General features: G+C 41.7%; 1 protein-coding gene across 8 annotated transcripts in view; it reads right to left on the bottom strand.

Moving 5' to 3' along the window:
• IL1RL2 (interleukin 1 receptor like 2) overlaps positions 1-22,514 on the bottom strand; it is a 45,142-nt gene that overhangs the window by 9,189 nt on the left and 13,439 nt on the right. For 7 of the 8 annotated variants that reach the window (XM_040454097.1, XM_040454096.1, XM_040454098.1 and 4 more), the window contains 5 exons: positions 21,857-22,016; positions 17,692-17,766; positions 10,076-10,205; positions 8,727-8,863; positions 6,875-7,018 (listed from right to left, as the gene is read on the bottom strand). In XM_040454097.1, the coding sequence (XP_040310031.1) occupies positions 6,875-7,018; positions 8,727-8,863; positions 10,076-10,205; positions 17,692-17,766; positions 21,857-22,016 (646 nt within the window). The remainder of the gene's footprint in view (positions 1-6,874; positions 7,019-8,726; positions 8,864-10,075; positions 10,206-17,691; positions 17,767-21,856; positions 22,017-22,514) is intronic. The other variant, XM_040454095.1, reaches the window with a different exon arrangement.

The following is a 22,514-nucleotide window of genomic DNA, read 5'->3' as shown; positions in this document are numbered from 1 at the left end:
AAGTCCACCACTCCCTGTGGTGAAAATGAGAACTGAAGGCAGGAGTTTCCATGGGTCCTGTGCAATGGCGGACTTTCGTAACTGTACCTGGCAAAACCGACCAAGTCTCTCACAATTCAGACCCATTAGTGAATTCCATCACTGCAATTGCGCATAGCACTCTAGAGACCAAGCCTCTGAGCAGACTCTAGGAACTTCCTGTGTGAAACTGAGAAGCCAAACACGGCAGCACATTTCGTCATCACCAGGATGAGCCAAGCATTTATTGAGCAACTAACCACATGTAACAGTCACTGTGCTCACCTGCGTACAGATGAACAAGACACATCTAACTGGAAAGACCATTCACAGACTTGGAAATAGAAACACGAGGCATTGCAAGATAACAAATGGCCTCATGAACTGGAGAAACAGAAAGAAAAGAAACTTCCCCACGGCCTGGAGCTCTTGAGAAAAATTCACAAAGGATGTAGGGCAGCTCCTGGATATTAACGGACTTAAGGGAAAAAATGGGCTGGTAGCGGAGGGTAAAGAGATCAAGGAGAGAAAGAGTTTGAGAAGGGCATGGAAGGGGAATGTTTATGCTCTACTCAGGGGTCATATGAACAAGTAAGAAGCTTTAGCATGCTAGAAGCCTTGAGTGACCATCTCATTAGAAAAATGTGATTTTTTGAGGGGTGCCTGCGTGGTTCATTCGGTTAAGCATCCGACTCTTGGTTTCCGCTCGGGTCATTATCTCGAGGTTTCCTGAGTTTGAGCCCCACATCGGGCTCTGGCGCTGGAGCTCGGAGCCTGCTTGGGATTTTCTGTCTCCTCTCTCTCTCTCAAGCCCCCCCCCCTTCGCATTGTCTCTGTCTCTCTCAAAATAAATGAAAATAAACTCAAAAAAAAAAAAAAGAAAATGTGATTTTTGACCTTCGGGCTATTAAGAAATTCCTGGCCAACCTAACAGGAACCGAAGAGAGAGCCATTCCTTTCTATTCCTCTTTTATGGAAGTTTTTTGGATTGAATAGACTTGAAAAGAGGGGTGGCTCTAAGCCCAACAAAAGAAGGTAGAATTTTGTATTCGTTTAGTTTTTGTCTAAAGACTGTCCCCCAACTTAGGATGGTTCGATTGATGATTTTTTGACTTTGTGATGGTCTGAAAGCTATACACATTCAGGAGAAACCATACTTCACATTTGGAATTTTGATCTTTTCTAGACTAGTGATATGTATTCCTCTCCTCTCTCTCTGATGCTGGGCAGACCCAAAAGCCACAGGTCCCAGTCAGCCACGTGATCTGGAGGGTCAACAATCCATATACAGACAACCATGCGGTACCCATACACCTGCTGTTTTCCACTTTCAAGGCCATATCCAGTCAATCACATGAGACAGTCAATACTTTATTATAAAATAGGTGTTGTGTTAGATGATTCTGCCCAACTGTAGGCTAATGTAAGAGTTCTGAGAACGTCTAAGGTGGGCTGGGCTAAGCTATCATGTTCTGCAGGTTAAGTGCATTGAATGCATTTTCAGCTTATGATATTTTTAATTCATGATGGGTTTATTGGGATGCAACCCCATCATAAATCAAGGAAGATCTGTAGTGAAAATGTGCACAGAACTTTAGAGTTTCCATGTAGCCTTTTCTCATTTTCCATAAATTCTCACCCCAACCACTGACAACCTTCTGGTCTCTGCCTACCCTTCCTGGTCATCCTGTGGAAAACGGTGATATACACACATGTGCACACAGGCACACTCTTCCTCAGTCTCTCCACTCCCTGTAACAAAAGGAAACTGTGTGAAAATGGGGGCTTCTTTTGGTGTGATTCTATCTTCAGTGTCTGGAGCAAGAAACGGGACAGAGGAGGTCTGCATCAGTCACTGCCAAATATCTGCATGGGGCTTGATTTTGCAGAGGCTCAAGGAGGTTACATCTATGTAGGAGAGAGAGAAGTTTTAGATCATGAGCAGATTTTGCTTTTTAATAAATCAGGGTCGTAAGTCACGTGCCAAAGGGATGATTAATTTGTGTCTAGAGTTGGCAAAAACCCAACCGAGCTAAAACTCCTTGTGCAATGTCTTCAATGTTACTAGTCTATACCGCTACTCCATAAGTGGATACTTTTCTGTATCAAATTTAATGTCATACACTTGATTTTCTAAAGCTGGGGGACATGTGAATTTTTTTTTTTTAAGATTTCATAAAGGCTTTATGCTTTTAAACACTTTAGAAAGGAATTAAATCTTCTCACTTAAAACTATGATAATATTTATCCTTTTTATGGTAAAGGGGTGGTTGGCTTGGTACTTTCTTTGCCACATAACAGAGCCTCCCCACTGAATACAGTATTTCTTGGTCTAGAAACTACAATGAACACCCATGTTCATCACCACCTCTGTCAGAACCCCTACCACTGGTGTCTCTCTTCCCTCAAGCTGTTTCTCTTTCTTCCTTCTCATACAAACAATAAAATAAAATAAAATGAAATAAAATAAAATAAAACAAAATAAAATAAAGTAACAAAATGAAAAACTATGTTAAGTGAACTCTCTCCTCTTTTTTTAATGTTTATTTATTTATTTACCTTGAGAGAGAGTGTGTGTGTGAAAGGGAGAAGAGCAGACAGAGAGGGAGACAGAGAACCCGAAGCAGGTTCTGTGCTGACAGTGGAGAGGCCGATGCAGGGCTCAAACGCACGGACCACAAGATCATGACCTGAGCCAAAGTCAGACGCTTAACCGAGTCACCCAGGCGCCCCCTGAATTCTCTCTTTTGACAGCGTTCCAATTCCGTGTTTTTATATGAGGAGTGTGAACATACAGCTGCTCTGTGCTGTGCAACGTGCAGACTTCGGGACAGAAGCGACTTGGGCAGCGAAGGACTCACACTTTTTAAAAACTCAAAATATAAAATGCTCCCAATTTTTCAGTCATCTTTTTTTTCCTTCGAAGCTTTTGAGTAGAAATGCTTATGTTCACGACTTGTTCTCAAAACGTAGTGGGCTCTTGTCACTTCCAAATGATCAACTCATAACTGGTTGACCCGATACAGCAAAAAACCAAGCTGACGCCATTTTGCTTTTCGCATCCGCCTGCAGTTTTGAAGGGCCGTCTTAGCGGACTGCGTGCCAGCACTGCACGGTTGTGTCTCTCACAGTCACAGTAAGGGTCACGTTTATCCCTTCAGATGGCAGGTAAGGAAGCTGAGACAGACAAGGCCACGTTATTTCTCCAGTCTTTCAGCTGCCAAGTGCACAGCTTTGAGTCAAACCCAAGCCCGCCGCCCCTCTGGTGTGGCTGAGATGAGAACTGGGAGGAGGAAACTTCACAAAGTTTCTCCCTGATTAGTCTCGTGCAAGTGTGTCAGACAGCATTTTTTACAAAAATAGCCCTAGCAGTATTTCCAGTTCCACATGCTCTTTCAGAACGGACCACACCCCCCACAAAGAGGTGGAATCTACTTCCACTCCCTTAAAATTGGCTAGGACTCTATAGCTGCCTTGGCAAATAGAATGTGGTAGAATTGACACTAGAAATTTAGGGTCTGAGTCATAAGAGAAAATATGGCTTTTCCTGGCTCTCTTGTTCTTGAAACACTAGCCGTTGGAAGCCAATCACCACGCTGTGTGGGCTCCTGTGGGCTTCAGGAGCCCACACCGAGAGACCACAAGGAGAGGCTGTTGAGAGAGAAACCGAGGCCACCAGCTGATGGCCAGAATCAACTGCCAGTCCTCCAGCTGGGTCCCCAGACATCATGGAGCTGGGACAGGCCATCCCCACTGTGTCTGTTCACATCCTGACCCACAGAACCCATTAGCAATACAAATGGCTGTCCTGTGCCACAAAGTTTCGAGGCAATTTGCTTCCTAGCCATAGTAAATGGAACAGCAATTGGGAAAGTGACAATGAATGGCAATAGATAATGAGTTGGACACTCCCCCCAACTGTCTATTTCACTAAAAAATTGTGGAAATGTAGACCTACTAGTAAGTTTTTTGAGAAAGTGGCCTGCCGGCAGATACCCCCATAGCCTGCCTCTATATAGTGGTGAGGTAAGACTTCATGTAGATTCTGGCCACACTTTTTTAATTTCCTGAGGAGCTTCAGCCCTACTTTCGATGTTAAAGCATCTGCATGTGGTTTTATTGGCTCTCGGCAAAAAATACAAAGTTTGTTTGCATAAATTAATATTTATGACAGATCGCTTAAACATTATTCAAGCCCTTACTTTCTTTTCTTATATTATTGCTAAATCTCCAACCTGATCAAACTGGACCAATGGAGAAATCAGATAGAATCCATCTGGCCTTCAGGTGTTTTTACTAAATTGCATGAGGTTTGGCATTTTAGCCTTAACATGAAAGACACTAGAAGAAAAGCCACATTAAACATGCTATTACATTTACCATGGGAAGGCTGTTGCAGACAAGGTTCACTATATTACACCCTTTAAAAATAAGGCCTCCCTACAAAAACTTTTCCTTGGAAAATTGTCCCAGACAAAGCCATGTGCTGTCACGAGCAACTGAAGGGTATTTGTGAGAAGCACACAATGAATCTTGTCATTGCTTTGCCTTCACTTCTAAAGCAAGCTCATCTTTCAAAAGTGTCCAAGATTTGTCATTAATTCTACCCCCAAGCTTTATTTTATCGTTCTACCCTCTGTTCACTGTACCTGCTTTGTTTGTTTTTCATTGTTGTATTCTCCACAAACCTATTTGGAAGCAGGTGAGGCATACACAAATCTCTCTAGGAGATGGGTAAGATCACTCTTATATTCTTACACACACTTGCACAGCCTGGAAGGAAAATTTTTAAAGTAACTCCTATAATTTAATAGAGAACATACAGAACTCATGGATATTAGGGCTGTCGATGACTCAATAAAACTGAGTTATACACACCTAACTATTACTCATGTTACAAAGCGTAACTAATCACATTGGAGTAAATAACTTATCATAAGAAAGACACATTTCATCTATTTCCTCATTTGTATTTGCCACCCATTACTCCACAGTTCCCAAATAACTCAGGAAATATCCCTAAGGGATACAATGCTTGGAAATAACATCTGGGACAAATCGTAAGTCTCATCGCTAACTCGTTGTCAAAGCCAACACTCAGAGAGGAATTACAGGGGTAGTTCTCATAGACGGAGCTGTAGAGATTAATCATAAAGTACGCAAGTACTCCTCGGAATTAAGAAAAAAATAGAACCCTGGCTTGACTATGAGCCCCGATGTCCAAATTCTCAGCCCGAATTTGGGCTGTAGCCTGCTCCCAGCAGAGGGTGGGGCTCCCTGAGTCTGTCATCTGCTCAGCTCCCCCCGCTCTGGGTGAGTCACTATTCCTTTTATCTCTTCCTGCTAAACTCCACCTCACCAGCCGACAGCTGCACAGGCCCTCAGCTCTCAGACTCCTGGGAGTCCCAGTGAGTCCGGGAGTGAGCCACACACCAGGGTCAGAGATCTGGAAACACCACTGAAGTCTCTGCAGTTCCCTGTCAGGCAGTAAACAGAGGGCAGCTGGACCACTCACGTGTGGGTGTCAGAAAAGACAAGTGGTGATGCACTGGTCCCCTGCCCCACACAGGCAGGCAGGAGCGCGGCCAACAGGGAGACTCTGCAGGGACTGCAGCCCCAAAGAGAAACCCCACGTTCAGCTGACTGTCCGCAACCCAGAGGCGCTTCAGGCTGCGCTGGACACACAGAGTCAGGTTTCCGCGACTGAGCTGTGCCACCAAAAGAGAATGCAGGGGTGCCCGGGTGGCTCAGTCGGTCGAGCATCCAACTTCAGCTCGTGAGCTCAAGTCCCACATCAGACTCTGTGCTGACACCTCAGAGCCTGGGACCTGCTTCAGATTCTATGTCTCCCTCTCTCCGCCCCTCCCCTGCTCGGTCTCTAGCTCTTTCTCAAAATAAATAAATAAACTTTATTTAAAAAAAAAAAAACAACCCATGATGGTGGGAAATGCCTTCTCCTCGGAGTTTCAGAATCTCACAGGCATTTGTGTGTTGAGTACTGCTGGCAGGACAGACGCTTCGCAGACCAAACTGAAACCCAGGGCAGAGTGGCAGGGGCAGCTGAAGGCTTTGGCCTTCAGACAACAAGATGCCCCTTGTGCCCCAGGTCCTTGCTCAGTGCTTTCCTGGACTTGAACTCAGTTGTTCCTACAATACTCTGTGAGGCAGGCTCTGATCATTTTCTCTCCCTCCCTCCCTCCCTCCTTCCTCCCTTCCCTCTCTCCTTCTTTCCTTCCTCCCTTCTCTCCTTCCTTCCTTCATGTTTCTTTCCATTCCATTGCCCAGAGAGAGAAGAACCTTAAATACTTTCTAAGATCACACGGGAGTAAGTAGAGAGCCAAATGCAAACCCAGGTCTCTCTCCAGCCTTGAGAGTCCTCTGACTCTTAAATCTTTCAGGTACCAAGCACAGGGCCTAGAATGAGCTCCAGCCGCAGTCAGCCCATCACTCCTCATGATGTAAATTCTGTTCATGTGCCGACCATGTTGAAGATGCATCGCAGATGGGGAGCCCTTTGTCACTCCAGGAGAAATTGTCTTCTTTTGGAAACACCAGAAGATGTGACAATGGCTCTAAAATGGTCACAGTAGGACCTGGAAGATGATTTGCTCCTGTTGCTTTGCAAATGTTTGCTCAGTCACCACTAGCCTGCAAGCCTTATTTAACTGAACAACGCTGGTGACCACAGACCAATTGTTTCCCTGAAGCATGAGAAGTTCCAGGAAGATTCCTTCTTTCCAATTTGCCAACAACATGAAAGGCAAGCTAGTAAAATATGTGAAAGTATATTTACAATGGGTATACGGATGAGCAACAACCAAGTATGAGGCATTTTTCATTGGTTACCCACACTTACCTTCTTTGATCTCAGTAGAAAGGAAGGCACTTCGATACCAGAGAACAATGTCAATCTTAAAAATGTTGTAGATGTACGTGACAGACACTGCTGCGCCTATCAGGGTGACAAGCCCTCCTATCAAGTAAGCTTGAACATCCGGGGCTACAAACGACAGCAAATAAATACATAAATAATCAGATAATAATCATAATACAAAGGCTCACAGATCACATTACAAATACCAAATGGAAATGTGTGAGAGGTCAATGAGGATACTGCTTAAATATTTTTTTTACAGTTAAATAACAGGTATATGGGAGTAGAATAATCTAGCGTGGACCATGAATTTCAGGAAGCAAATGTGCTCTTGGGAACCTGGGGAAGGAAATCCTGCAGAACTCTCGCTTCTGATGGTGGATACGGCATGGTTCCTATGCATGAGAACTGCTCCCAAAACACACACAACCAGGTCTTACTTAGTCAACACTAGACTCTCCAGAGGTAGAGCGCGTGTGTATTGGAAGACCTGGTGGTTCTCTTGCACATTCCTGATTATTCCTGTTATAACTGCTTCCACAGGCACCAAAAATTGAGCAGCAGGATGTCTGTCATAAAGAGCCGTCAACGGCCTCCCCTGAAAGCCAACTCTGTTGTCTCCATAAGGCTGGCAGAGAGCCAGACTGCCCCCTTTGCGCCGGCAAGGTCTGGGTTGGGGGCCTGCCTGCAAGGCACGATCTCAGAAAGGGCATCTACCCCTGCTCTGCTTGTGAACACCACTGCGGAGCAATTATGGCAAAGCAGTGGGTGGGAGATGACCGAGAAGCAGAACCAGTTCCTCTGGAATGTCAAGTCACTAAAGACATGCTCCCACATCACCGCTGCCACCACCACCACCACCACCGAGAAGAGGAACACAGCCTTCTCCCTTACCACAGCCCAAATCAGTGCTGCCACGGAAGGAAGGAGGCTCTAGGAAGGGGAGAATTCGAAAAGTGGAAGAGGACAGAGGAAGAGAAAGTCTCTCCATTCTTAGAACCCACCGCATACACCACTTCCTTCATCAGCCCCTTCCTGATGCTCTAGTCCCCACTAGAAGGTGTGTGTGTGGGGGGGGGGGGGGCGTGGCCCCGCGGGGGGGGGAGGTATCCGGGGGGTTCTCTTTTCTTTGAACTCCCAGAGCACATTCCTTTTTTTAAATACTCCTTAAAGATCTTATCACGACCTGCCCTAAGTCACACCATACTGCAAACAGTCTGAGGTGGAAGACATCTCCATGCACCACTGCATGTCTTTAAATAAATGGCACAACAAAGCATCGTGACTAAAACACATTCTGGGTCAACAGAAATAGCAGCCCATTGATTAAATCCCAGCACAACCAAGCGGATCTGCTCTGCACGCTGGTGCCCAATCTCATCCTGACCATCTGTTTGAACCTCTAGCTTCCGTTAGATAGATCCGCCCTTCCCATCCATCCTCCACTTCTCTTTGTCCTTCCCCAACTCTTGGAACAACAACGCCACCCCTCCCTTTGGGGGACCCATGTCTGGGAACCTGTAATGTATAGACTTCACGGATCTTGATACTGTAACGGTCATGATAAGAAGACCATGTCGTGCAATATTTATGAGATTCATAAAGCCCCTGGCATGTAGACAGGAGTGATGGCCTTCAGGAGTGTTGATATTCTCTGCTCTGGAAATGAGTTTAAAACCATCACATTTCCAAACAGGAAATGAATGCTGAGTTCTTCTACTGACTATCACTCTGCTGCCTCATGCCAAGTGCTTAATGCCATGCTGTTTTCATATGTGTCTCCTTGTCATTGTTTTGAGCCCTCCAAACAGCATGTACCCCACCGAACAACTACCTGGGAGTTTTAAAATAAAGTACGCTGCCGACACTCCAGCATGGCAAATGAAAGGATGGCCATAATCTTCCATTTTCACTTCTGAGAAGGTTATGTTCACTGTGTAAAAAATATGTTTCTGAAAAGAAATGTGAGATCTGTAAAAGAAAAGAACCACCCAGTTACACATGAGTCATATTTACCCAACCTACTGTACCATCTTCAGTCTAGAGAATAAAAGTCTCGGGGCGCCCGGGTGGCGCAGTCGGTTAAGCGTCCGACTTCAGCCAGGTCGCGATCTCGCGGTCCGTGAGTTCGAGCCCCGCGTCGGGCTCTGGGCTGATGGCTCGGAGCCTGGAGCCTGTTTCCAATTCTGTGTCTCCCTCTCTCTCTGCCCCTCCCCCGTTCATGCTCTGTCTCTCTCTGTCCCAAAAATAAATAAACGTTGAGAATAAAAGTCTCTCCCAGAGAACACTTTGGGCCATCCTGTTACCCTAAGAAGGCTTCACGGAATGGCTCAGTGAGGTGTGTGGAATTTTTTCATTTTCTTCTGGAAGGTGACAAGGAAGTGTGGCTCTGTTAATTACAGATAGCATCGTCAGCCCTCCAGAGCCTTGGCCTGGTCCCCTCCACTTATCCTAACTTATCAACCCTGCAGGGTTCAACACAATTTCTCCTGCCCTCTGCCTTCAGTAGTCTTGATTTATACCACCCAATTTAAACAATCACAAATTGGGTTTATACCACTCAATTAGCTAATGATTAAGTCCTATCTCCCCTAAGAGTCCCCGTGTTGCTGCCTCTTTTGCTACTGAAGCCTAGAAGGTCTATAGCTCATGATATAACTAAACAGGAATGAGGCTGGTTTTAAGTTGGGAGAAATTGATCTTGTTGCATGAAGGGCATACTTGATGCTTTGCCTCATGTGTCTGACTAGGGTGTAAGCAGGATTGATAACATGAACACCCCACACCCCCCTGATTCAAGAAGGTTTGGCCGTGCATAGCACTGGCAAGATCTTTGAGAGACAAAGCCAAAAGGAGTAATGAGGGATCAGTGAGAAGCATCTAAAAAAAGCAGTACTAGCATCAAAACACTTCACGTTTATTTTATTTTTGAGAGAGAGAGAGAGAGCGAGCATGAGTGGGGGAGGGGCAGAGAGAGGAGGGAGACAAAGAATCTGGAGCAGGCTCCAGGCTCTGAGCCGTCAGCACAGAACCTCACATGGGGCTCGAACCTACGGACTGCGAGATCATGATGTGAGCCAAAGTCAGCGCTCAACCAACTGAGCCACCCAGGCGCCCACAAAATAATTTAAATGAAGAAATTCTTGCCAACTTTTAGGGAAGTCAGAAAAACACAACACCTACTCAAATCCTTCTCTGATTCGTTTGGATTCATTGTAGTAATCATCCACCAAGGTGTCATTGACTCTCCAGGATCGGAGATTTGTATTATCCCTTGTGTCTGTTATATTGCAGTCTACAGTAAGGGTAGTGCCTGTAAAAAACAAATTCATAAATATTACATGAAAAGTCTATAAAAAATGATCAGCTAAACAAAACCTCTTGCTTCTGAGCCTGGAATATGTTTTGATTACCAAAAATACCCCTTGGAGGTCAACGTTAATCTACTTTATTCTCTCCTTGGACAGAGATAATAGGGGACAAGTGGCCTTCCAGGGTGTCTAAACAGCCGAATATCTGGCCACTGTCTTCCCCAGTATTAGGGACACAAATACTAGTTCTAGTCTTAGGAAACTTAGCAAAGAACTTTAAAGTTTACAAAGTATTTCACACACATTGTCTCCTTAGGTCTTCATATCCTCAAAACTACACCAATAAAAAAAGAGGAGGTGCTATAAGGTCCATATTACAGATGAGAACACTGAGGTTCAGATAGATTAGTGACCTGCCCCCAAGGTCACACATTAGAGAAAGAAATGAGACATGAACTCTGGTTTTCTAGTTCCAAATCTTCCAAATACTTTACCAATCGTGACCCCTATCCTGACTCCACACACGTTCACAAATTATATTTAACAATTTTATATTTTTATTTTATTTTTATGTGTATTTATTTTATATTTTTCTTTTGTTTGGTTCCATGAGCCTAATAAATTCCATCTATTTACACGACATAAAAAGTTACTCTATTTCTAAATAGTCTACTTCATGTTTCTTTATTCCAGCTGGAATTAAGGTTTTTTAAAAAAAAAATTCTCAACTATAACACATGTATAGTAAAAAGTATAGAATATACATGTAAAGCGCATATCTATACCACCTTCACCCCATCAAGAAAATAGTATGGGGGGTGCCTGGGTGGCTCAGTCGGTTGAGCATCCGACTCTTGATTTCAGCTCAGGTCATGATCCCAAGGTCATGGGATTGAGCCCCACATCTGGCTCTGTGCTGGGAGTGGAGCCTGCTTGGGACAAGAGTGTCTTAACTATTAGTCAGTCTTTACATTTCCCTACCAACATTATAAACAGATTCAGCAAAAAATGAAACTCTATTGAGATTTTGGCTCTCCCTCAAAACCAAGGAAACGGGTTTAAGAGTTCAGTCTTGAGTGTATTTCTTCTACAGGTTTCTAAAGATAGATTTTTAAAAATCAGATTAAGGATGTTCCCTTACATTCGCAGTTTTAAAGGAAGTTTAAAAAAAAAAATTCTGGGGCACCTGGGTGGCTCAGTCGGTTAAGCGTCCGACTTCAGCTCAGGTCATGATTTCACGGTCAGTGAGTTCGAGCCCCGCGCCGAGCTCTGTGCTGACAGCTCAGAGCCTGGAGCCTGTTTTGGATTCTGTGTCTCCCTGTCTCTCTGACCCTCCCCCATTCATGCTCTGTCTCTCTCTGTCTCAAAAATAAATAAACATTAAACAAATTTAAAAAAAAATTCTAGTTTAGGTGTTCATGGTTTTTGGTGTCTATGAGGTGAATATATATATTATTTTTTCTCCTTTGGTTTGTTGATGCAAAATAAAAGAATGAATTATCTAATAGGAAGCAGCTTGGCATTGTTTCATGTAAACCCAACTTAGGCCACAAGGTAACGTTCTTTATGTATGCTGTTAAAATAAATTTGCTAAAAATGTGCTTAGAGTGTTTCCTCTGTGTTGATGAATGAGATTGGCCTGAAGTTTGCTTTGTAACAACGTTCGTTTTGCATTTGAGGGTTAAGTTTCCTGACCTAATATAATGAGTTAATGACTGTTTCCTCTTTTTCTGCTCTGTGAAACATTTTGTTTAAATTTGCTAAATTTATTTACTAACTGCTTTGTAGAGCTCACGGGAAAAGCCAACTAGATACAGAATTTTGTTTGTAGCAAGATTTTTAAATTTATAGTCTTATTCCTATTCTGAAATCTTGTGCCAGATCCTCTGTGCTGATTTTTACATAAAATGCCCATTTCTTTTTAGATTTTCAAATTGGCACTAAGTTGTTCAGAATATCCTTTTGTGATCCTTTGTGTGTGTATATGATCTATGGTGATGGCCTCTTTTTCCTTCAGATTGTCCCTTCCCTCATTTCTTAATCATCCAGGGGGCTACCAATCACATCCCACTTTCAAAAAAAAACAACTTTTTCTTTGTTAATCACTCAACTGCATGTTCATTTACTATTTCACTATTTTCTGCTATTACTTTTCACCTCATCTCTTCCATTTCTTTTTTTTAAATTTTTTAAAAATGTTTATTTATTTTTGGGAGAGAGAGACAGCATGAGTGAGGGAGGAGCAGAGAGGGAGGGAGACACAGAATCCGAAACAGGTTCCAGGCTCTGAGCGGTCAGCACAGAGCCTGATGCGGGGCTCAAACTCACAAACTGCGAGCTCATGACCTGAGTCGAAGTTGGACGCTTAACCGACTGAACCACCCAGGTGCCCCGATCTCTTCCATTTCTGTTGGATTTATTTTGTTTCTCCTTTTCTGTCTTCGGGGGTGAGCGTGCTGCTCATAGATATTGCAACCATCTTCTTTTCCTAACTCAGGTTAACAAGCGTGCTCTGATCAAATCTTTGTATCTCATCAACCTCACTGTAATTTTTTTACTAGTATTCACTGTCAAATAATTTTCTCATTTCTATTATTATCCATGAGCTATTGAGAGGAGTTGTTTTTATTTGATTGTTTATTTGATTTAATACGGTTATTATAATTGTCTTTTTATTACTTATTTCTAACTTCTGACAATATGTAGTTGCAATGATTTCAATCTGTTGTTATAGCCCAATATATGGTCTATTTTATCAAACATTTCATTGTGCTTAGAAAGAATGTGTAATCTGTAGTAGCTGGGCACAGGGCTCTGTAATATAAACATCAGGCCATTCGTTGGACACATTTTGTTTGTCATGATAGGGTGTTCTGTTTGCCTGTTCTATCAGCTATTGTGAAAACCGTGGCTGGTATTATCCCATTATTATTCCATTATTACTGTAAATTGGTCAATTTCTCCCTGTAATCCTGAACTTTCTCTCTTTCTGTATGTAGACACACACACACACACACACACACACACACACAAACACCTTTAAAGCCATGTTATTATGTATCTAATAGGTTCAAAAATGAACTTTCAATCATTATGAAGTATCCCTGTTTATCTCTAATAATGCATTCTGCCTTTGTATCTACTTTGATATTAGTATAATTATACCAACATCACTTTGGTTAGTGTTTATATCATATATCATTTTCCAGTCTTTTCCAGCACCTTGTAGACAGTCCAGAGTTTTAATTTCTTGTTCAAACCCAGTGTGACAATCTTAATTTGGAGCATTTAGTCCATCATATAATTGGTGATATATGTGTGTTTAAATCAACTAACTTATATAGATATTTTATTTGTAGCATCTGTCCTATATCTGTCTTTTCCTCCTTGCTTTCTTTTGATTCCTTCTTTTGGATCGCTTCTTACCTTGCTCTTGATTATTATTACTCCATATAACCCTATAGTTTAAAAATTATTATTATCTTAGGGTTGCCCTAAATATTAAAACATAGATCCTCAAACTTATCAAAGTCTGATATTACTGATATCTCCACTCTCTTCTAAGAGAATGTGAAGTCTTAGAATGTAATTACATTTGACCTTTTCCTAGCATACAGGCAAATGCTGTTGGGAATTCTAACGTCATGTATATTTTAAATTCCATGAACAATCGTCATTATTACTGCCTTATGCAGTCAAGATTCATTTAGATCTGCTCACATATTTACATCAACATTGCTCTTTCATTCCCTCCTACATAGCTGATTCACAATCTGGAAACATTTCCTTCTGCTTAAAGAGCATTGCAGTAGTTCCTTTGAAGACTGTGCTTGGCAAAGTTTGTCATTTTTAGTTTGCCATATTTTCACTGATTATAAAATTAGCAGCATTTTTTTTTCAGCATACAACCTCTGTTATTTCCATTGAAGTTTCAAACAGTGGTTTTACTGCTGCACACAGAGCGTGTCTTTTTTTTTTTTCTTTTTTCCCTAACTTTTAAGATACTTTTCCTTTGTTTTTGGTTTTCTGCAGTTTCACTGTGGTATTTTAAGGTGCAGGTTTGGTTTCATTTATCCTGCTGAGTCTCCTTAGCTTCCAGGGTCTTTTAATTGATGTGTCTATCAGTTTGGAACATTCTCAGATTATCATTTAAATAATATTGCCTCTGCTCTCATTTTTCTCTTTCTTCTAGGACTGTAGTTACATACAGGTTAGCTCTGCAGATCCTCTCCCTCTAACCTCTACATTTCTTATTCTTTTGTCTCTCTGTGCTTAATCCGGGACATTTTCTCCTGACCTATATTTTAGTTCAGTAGTTCTTTTTTCAAATGTCTCATATGCTATTAAACTCTCTATTGAATTTTTTGTTTTGGTATTGTCTTTGTCAGTCCTGATGTTTCGTTTGTTCTTTTTCAAATCTGATATGCTACTCTTTTTAAAAGTTTTCAATTGTCTTTTGAAAATTTCAATCATGTCTTTTCCTTCCTTGAACATAGTAAGCACAATGTATATATATATCATTGTTTTGGTGTATGTTTTTTATTGCAGATGAGCATATTTTCATATTTTCTTAGTCTTTTTTTTCTTCTGTGAATTATTCATTTGCCCCATTTGGATTATTCACACTTCTTGATTTGTTGGTATTTTCCATAGAAATTATATTACCTGTTTAATACCTCTGTTCCAAACATTCTCTCTTAGTTTGTCATTCACATTTTGATTTTACCATTTTTCACATATACATACACTTAAATTTTTTATGATAGTCTAATTTTTAAGATATACACACACACATATATATACATACATATAGATACAGATATACATACATATGTGTGTGTGTGTGTGTGTGTGTGTGTGTGTGTGTATCTGGGACCCGGGGGATCTGGGTCTGCTGTATGTGGTCTACCATCTAGAATTTACTGAGTCAAAAGTTATACATATTTGTGAAGGGTCTGAATACATATTAGAATTTCCCTCTGCAGAGTTTATACCAGTCCATTGATTTATTTATCTATTTAGCAACTATTTCTTGAGCATCGTCTTTTTAAAAAAATATTTGTTTATTTATTTATTTCGAGGAAGAGACAGAGAGAGAGCAAGTAGGAGGGAGGCAGAGTGGGAGAGAATCCCAGGCAGTCTCCACACTGTCAGCACAGACCCCAACACGGGGCTCGATCTCACAAACTGTGAGATGACGACCTGAGCTGAAATCAGGAGTCAGATGCCTAATCGATGGAGCCACCCAGCCGCCATAAGCACCTTCTGTGTTCTAGAAATTGTTCTGAGCACTGGTGATATTGGAGGGAACAAACCAGATGCAAAGCTTTCTCCTAAGAAGCATAGATTCAAATGGAATTAGAGATAACAAGACAGGTTCAAAATATGTGAGGTAGTGATAAGTACTTTATGAAAACATACAGAAAGCTCAAGGGCTACAGCATGATGGTGAGTGAGGTGTGCTATTTCAACACAGTGGTCAGGTGAGATGACATTCAGTGGAGACCCGATGGAAGTGAAGAAACAGACCATGGGGATGTGTGTGGAAGAGCGTTTCAAGTAGAGGAAACAGCAAGTGCAAAGTCCTTGAGGTAGAAGTGTGCTTGACTGTTCAAGGAACAGCAGGTATACCAGTGTGATCAAAACAGAAGGACTGGAGAGCTGCAATAAATGAGGTCCAAGCACATGTGAAGTGCTAACAAGGGGAAGTTGACAGTGGAGGGCCCTGCTGGGAATGCAAGGATTTTGAATTTTAGTCTGAGATGGGAAACCTTTGGAGAGTTTTAAACCTAAACATTTTTAAATGATTGCTCCTATTCATGGCTGGTCATGTATTAGAACACCTCCGATAGTATCCTTGCTAATATTTGGTATTATATGTTTTAATCCTTACCAATTTCATGGCTAGATATCATTGTTTTTGTGTATATTTTTTATTGCAGGTGAATATATTTTCGTATTTTCTTAGTCTTTTATTCTTTTGTGAATTATTCATTTGCCCCATTTGGATTATTCATATTCTTTGATTTCTTGGAATTTTCTATAGAAATTATATTAGCTGTTTTTTAATATCTCTGCTCAAAACATTCTTAGTTTGTCTTTCACATTTTGATTTTACCATTTTTTACATATACATACATTTAAATTTTTTATGATAGTCTAATTTTTAATCTTCTGAGATTTCTTCCACTGTTTCTATGTGTAGAAAGTACATCTTTCTGAGGTTGGACATAAATTTATCTTTTGTTATTATCATTATTATTTTATTTGAGAGACAGTAAGTGCCTTGTGAGCAGGAGAGGGGCAAAGAGAATCCACAGCAGGCTCTATGCTCAGCACGGAGCCTGATTTGGGGCTCGATCTCATGACCCTGGAACCATAACCTGAGCTGAAACCAAGAGTTGGACACTCAACCAACTGAGCCACCCAGGTGCCCTGATTTATCTTTATGTTCTTTTTTTTTATTTTTTAATTTTTTTTAATTTTTATTTTATTTATTTATTTTTTTTATAAATTGAGCTTTTAACATTCGCGTAAGCATTTCAACGTTTGTTTATTTTGGGGACAGAGAGAGACAGAGCATGAACGGGGGAGGGGCAGAGAGAGAGGGAGACACAGAATCGGAAACAGGCTCCAGGCTCTGAGCCATCAGCCCAGAGCTTGACGCGGGGCTCGAACTCACGGTCCGCGAGATCGTGACCTGGCTGAAGTCGGACGCTTAACCGACTGCGCCACCCAGGCGCCCAGTGTTCTTTTTTTTTTTTAAATGTTTACTTATTTTTGAGACAGAGAGAGACAGAGCATGAATGGGGGAGGGGCATAAAGAGAGGGAGACAGAATCTGAAGGCTCCAGGCCTTCAGAATCTCCAGGCTCTGAGCTGTCAGCACAGACACAGGGCTCAAACTCACAGACCACGAGATCATGACCTGAGCCGAAGTCGGACGGTTAACTGACTGAGCCACTCAGGCGCCCCTATCTTTATTTTCAATGGTACTTTTGAGAATTTATTTTTATATGTAGTTCTTTAATTCATCAAAAATGCATTTTCGTGTCTGATATGAGATAAAGAATGAACTACATATTCTTCACATTTAACAAGTTTTACTCATATTGCACATACACTATATCTCTTTCTCTACATATCTCCTTTACTAAATTTCTGTGTATTCCAACATATGCTTATTATTTTCTGTTATGTTATCTAATCTTTGTGTTTGCGTACAAATATCAGTATCTATTTATTATAGCTTTATAATTAAACATACTTTAATATTTACTAGGAATGATCTCTATTTCTTCTTTTTCACGCTCTTTATTTCTTCTATTCAATTGTTTTCCTGCTAACTTCTTCCAACATTTTTGACATGAATTTTTAACAAATGCCTTGTCAAATTTCAGGACCGTCAATGAAATTTAATTGGTTTTATATTAAACATGTATATTAATCTCCCCTTAGTGATTTCAATGGCTTCAATAATTTTACTCACCAGGTTGTACTTCAATTGAATTGTTTTTTGGATAAATGATTTTAGGAATTCTTCCTGCATATCCATGTGTTTCTGCTAAGAAATCAAACCCACGTGAAATTGCATTAGAATCATGTATGATACCTTCCCAACTACTTATCCAATGCTAGTGTAAAGAAAACACAGTACTAAGCAGATCTTCAGTTAATACTAGTCAAGGAAAACACAAAGCTCATGGCATGATGAAATGCCACCCCATAAATACCTATTTTGAAACCAGAAATAACTGAATTGCTAAGGAAGAGCCCTAAGCACTGGGCTAGCACGAGAGCTCTCTTCGCCATTCTGTATTTGGTATAAATGTAAACTGATGAGATTGTGTACTAAAATCTCATTACCTAATAATCCAGATAAAGTTTGTAAGCAGTGGCTCTAAGCAAAGCTCTGGCCTGGGTCCTACAGAGAGATAATGATCCTAATGTCTCACTGCTCCATCCTCTCTCCCTGCTTTTCCACATTCTTTATATCCCATCCTCTTCCATTATACTTCCACTGTATCACTGTCTTCCCTTGTGTTGACTTGTCAGCCCTTCAATTTTCTCCACTTCTTCTCTTCCCAATTTGTCCACCAACATTTAGCAATCACCTGCCTAGCCCCACGTGCCTCCTCTAGATTTGGGGTGGGATGCGGAGAAGCTATAAGAGGGAAGCTAGGAAAATGCAAAAACATACGTCCTTTATAATGACAATAATATTTGCACATTCTACATACAAAGCATCCAAATTCAGTGTGTTCCAGACAGAAATCATCACCGGCCAGTTAATATACCACCTTGCTCTGGATCTCACACAGCTAAAATCTAGAAGTCATTCTAGGCAACAGCCCTTCTCTTACTTCTTCAAATTACCAAACACCAAGTCAAACTAATTTCACCTCCTAACATTTCTTCATGTGTGCCTCCTTCTTCACAGCTAAACCCTCTATTTTCCACTCTCTACTATTTCCTAGGTACTCTTATTCATATCCACGCTTCTATTACCATCTAAAGGCCAAGGACTTTGAGAGTTGCATCTCCACACTTTTCTCTAGACTGTGGCCTTGGCCTACTTGACATCTCCACGTGGGCACCTCCAAGTACTCAACTTACCCATGACCAAGCTCATGATCTCTTTCCTAAATCCAGTTTTCCTTCAGAGTTATATTATTTCATTGAATAATATCACCAACCAGCTCATTGCATATGCCAAAAGGCCTAACTCCCTTGACCTTGCCATATCCCTTACCCCATATTCAATCCAACACTAACACCTGTGGGTTTTACCTCCTAAAATTCCTTGAACCCAGCCACATCTCTCCATCTTCAATGCCACCATGTTGCCTGTACCTACCCGATATCTCACCTGCATTTCTGTACCCACCTCCTACATGTCACTTCTACCCCTGTAGGGATCATTCTGTGCACAGCAGCCACATTCAGCTTTCAGAAATGTAAGTCACATCATGCGACTCTCCTGCTCTCCACCCGTCTGGCTGCTTACCATTGTTCTTGGAATAACTCCACACTCTCTGCTTTGGATTGCATGTTCCCACCAATTCCTGGCCCCTAATTACTTCTCCAACCTCATTACCTAGCGTGACCTCCCTCCCTCAGCATTGCTCCAGCCAACCTGCCTATTTCCCATTATTCAGACATACCATGGTCTGTTTTGTTACAAGGCCTTTATTTTGGCTGCTCCCTCAGTCTGGAAAAATCTCACTCACTCCATCATTCAGTTTATGCTTCCTGACTATCAGTGTCACTATTATCAAGAAGCCTTCCCTGACCCACAGACTTCTCAACAGGTCCTTGTCTGTTTGATCTCACATTTTCCATTCTCTCATTGCATTGAATCTCCTTGGTAATTACACATCTCACTAGCAACTTATCTGATATAGCTCTGCCTCCCCTCCCTGCTCAGACTTCAAAGTTCCATCAGAGCAGCAGTCATGGTTGTTTTCCTCCTTATCATGCTCTCTCTACTAAGCACAGGACCTGGCCTTGTTAGGCACTTAGTAAAGAGCCACTAAATTACCGCCTGAAGAAGAATCTCCTGCCTATTCCACTCAAGTTCTGATTATCAGCCCTCTTCTGGGTATTGCAGCAGCTGCCAAAGTGGTCTGCAGGCTCCAAGACCCTCTTCAACTCTTGCTCAACCATCTCAAGACTGGTCTTGTCCATCACAAATGCAGTCTCATCCCTCTGCATCCAAAGGCTCTGCAGTGGCTCCATGGGAAAGCCTGCGTGTAACTGGCCCCCTTAACCTTGACCCTGTTTCACTCCATGGCCTCAGCAATCTCCGCTCCTTACTACATGCTTATGTATGCTCCAACAAAATTAGTTTTAGATCCAACACAAACTATACTGGTGGACACTTTTATGTTTTGTCTTAGACCATTCTCTCTGCCCTGTCTCACTTTTTACATCTATAAATCTAACTCATCCTTCAAAATTCAGCTGAGAAGACATTTCCTCTTGGAAGCTTTCCAAGGAGACTTATTTGCCACTCTCATGGCTACTTCTGATTCTTTTACTGTTCCTCAGACACTATCTATAACTCTATCCTTATCACGTAATGTTAAAATGATTCATTTACATCTCCATCTCCACTGCCACCAGGTTGAGAGCTTCTCAACAGAAGAAACAATGGGTTTATGTTTTTTTTTTTTAATTTTTTTTCAACATTTATTTATTTTTGGGACAGAGAGAGACAGAGCATGAACGGGGGGAGGGGCAGAGAGAGAGGGAGACACAGAATCAGAAACAGGCTCCAGGCTCTGAGCCATCAGCCCAGAGCCTGACGCGGGGCTCGAACTCACGGACCGCGAGATCGTGACCTGGCTGAAGTCGGACGCTTAACCGACTGCGCCACCCAGGCGCCCCTGTTTTTTTTTTTTAATTTGTTAATGATCAGGTTCTAACAATTTGGGAGATATAATAGATCATAATTAAGTGTTTGTTGCAATGGCACGAAATATAGACTATAGAGCTCAATGACCTCTTGAGGTAGTCTTCATTTCACCTTTGAAATGTTGTGTTCCAAAGAATCCCTTGGCTACCCATGTAAAACTAAAGCATGACAGTTGCCAATCATGCTGTTAATAAATAGGTCTGTGCCTAGTCTAGGCCAGGCACTGGGCTAGGTGTGGGGGATTGAGCAAGACAACTTTCGCCTACCTTTGGAGAGATAACAGGTGATGTAAAACCCAAAAGCATAAAAATCATCAAATGTAATACAATTATTTTTCTTAATTGAAGGGTTCTAGGTGGGAAGCAGGAAGCCATCCATGCTAAATACGTGCCTAAGAGAACCACACCATTAGGAAATTGCTAGGTACCACCCAGCGTTTTGAAGTCTGATAGAAATTAGTGACAGATATAATGGTCCAAATCAAAGAAATATTCAGTCTTCAGTTCTTCCCATTTAGATGAATAAACATAGAAAACAACTATCTCCTGACAAGAGAGCAAAAGGCAATAGCAAGAACTCCTTGATGAAGGTGTTGAAAAGAAGGAATGCTCATCTGGCCACTGAAAGCCTTAGTCCTAGACCTGTTTCTGTCACCAACCAGCTCTGTAAGTTTCATAAGTTACTCCTCCCGGGTCTCTATAAAATAAACGGCTTAAGCTGAATTATCTTTAGGGTTTCTTCAACCCCAAATATTCTGCTTTCAGGTCTCCAGGTCATATGTTCAAGCCAACTGGCTGCTCTGGGTTGAGAACTGATACCCCATGAGCATCAAGTCCAGAGACCTTGAACTCTGCATGCATGGGCAGGGGAGGCCAAAGCTGGGGTGGCCCAGCAAAGTAGTCACAGTAGTGATGGCTGAGGGAAATAAGAGTAACGATAATATCTACCATGTCCTGAATACCTATACTTTGCCAGGTACCCCAGCACCTGCTTTACATACGTGCTCTCATTTCATTTTCACACCAAGTGTGTTGAGCATTCTGTTTTCCCAGATGAGAAACTGAACTCCTCCTGCCCTTTGACCACCCCCTCTTTCTCCCCTCTGATTCTAACAATGGCAACTTTGAGAGTCTGCTAACCCTCAAGAAAATCAAGATTGAGAATCACTGCTTCCCAAAGCTAGCCATCTCACGCAGAGCCAAGAGGAAGCCAAGGCAACGGATATGAGCATATTTACTGATATTCACAGTGATGCTGTTTAAAATAGTGTACCGCTTCCCTGTGTGTGTCAGTTGGGCTTGACACGCGTAGTCCCCTCCGTCCTCTGCTGAAACGTTGCTCACTGAGAGCTTAATTCTCCAATGAGTAAACCGTCCTCCTTTAATCTCTTTACAGTCCTAAATACAAAAATATATATACATATATATTTTATTTACTTATTTACTTATTTAATTTGAGAGAGAGAATGAGTGCAAGGAGGGGAGAGGGACAGAGAGAATCCCAAGCAGGCTCTGTGCTCAGTGCAGAACCTGATGTGGGGCTCGATTCCCATGACCCTGAGATCACAACCTGAAGCAAAACCAAGATACGGATGCTCAACTGACTAAGCCACCTGGGAGCCCTTATACATATACATTTTAATTCAAAGAGTATTTTGGTGCATCAGTTACATTCCTAGTTAGCACCTCCTATGAACTGTGGGGAGATGCAAGAAACATGTGATCCCTAGACCATGGGTAATGTATAATCTAACTGAAGATGACTATCTATCTATCTATCTATCTACTATCTATCCATCCATATCCATCTATATCTGTAGATAGATAGAAAGATGGATAAATATCTACAGAAGATCTGACAAAGAATATGTTGCAAGCTACAGTGAGTGCTGTAAA

The sequence above is a fragment of the Herpailurus yagouaroundi genome, unplaced genomic scaffold (genome assembly GCF_014898765.1).
Source record: "Herpailurus yagouaroundi ecotype Mexico unplaced genomic scaffold, PumYag 210, whole genome shotgun sequence".
NCBI lineage: Eukaryota > Metazoa > Chordata > Mammalia > Carnivora > Felidae > Herpailurus > Herpailurus yagouaroundi.
The sequence above is the reverse complement of the archived record's forward strand: the minus strand, read 5'-3'. Positions and strand labels throughout refer to the sequence as shown.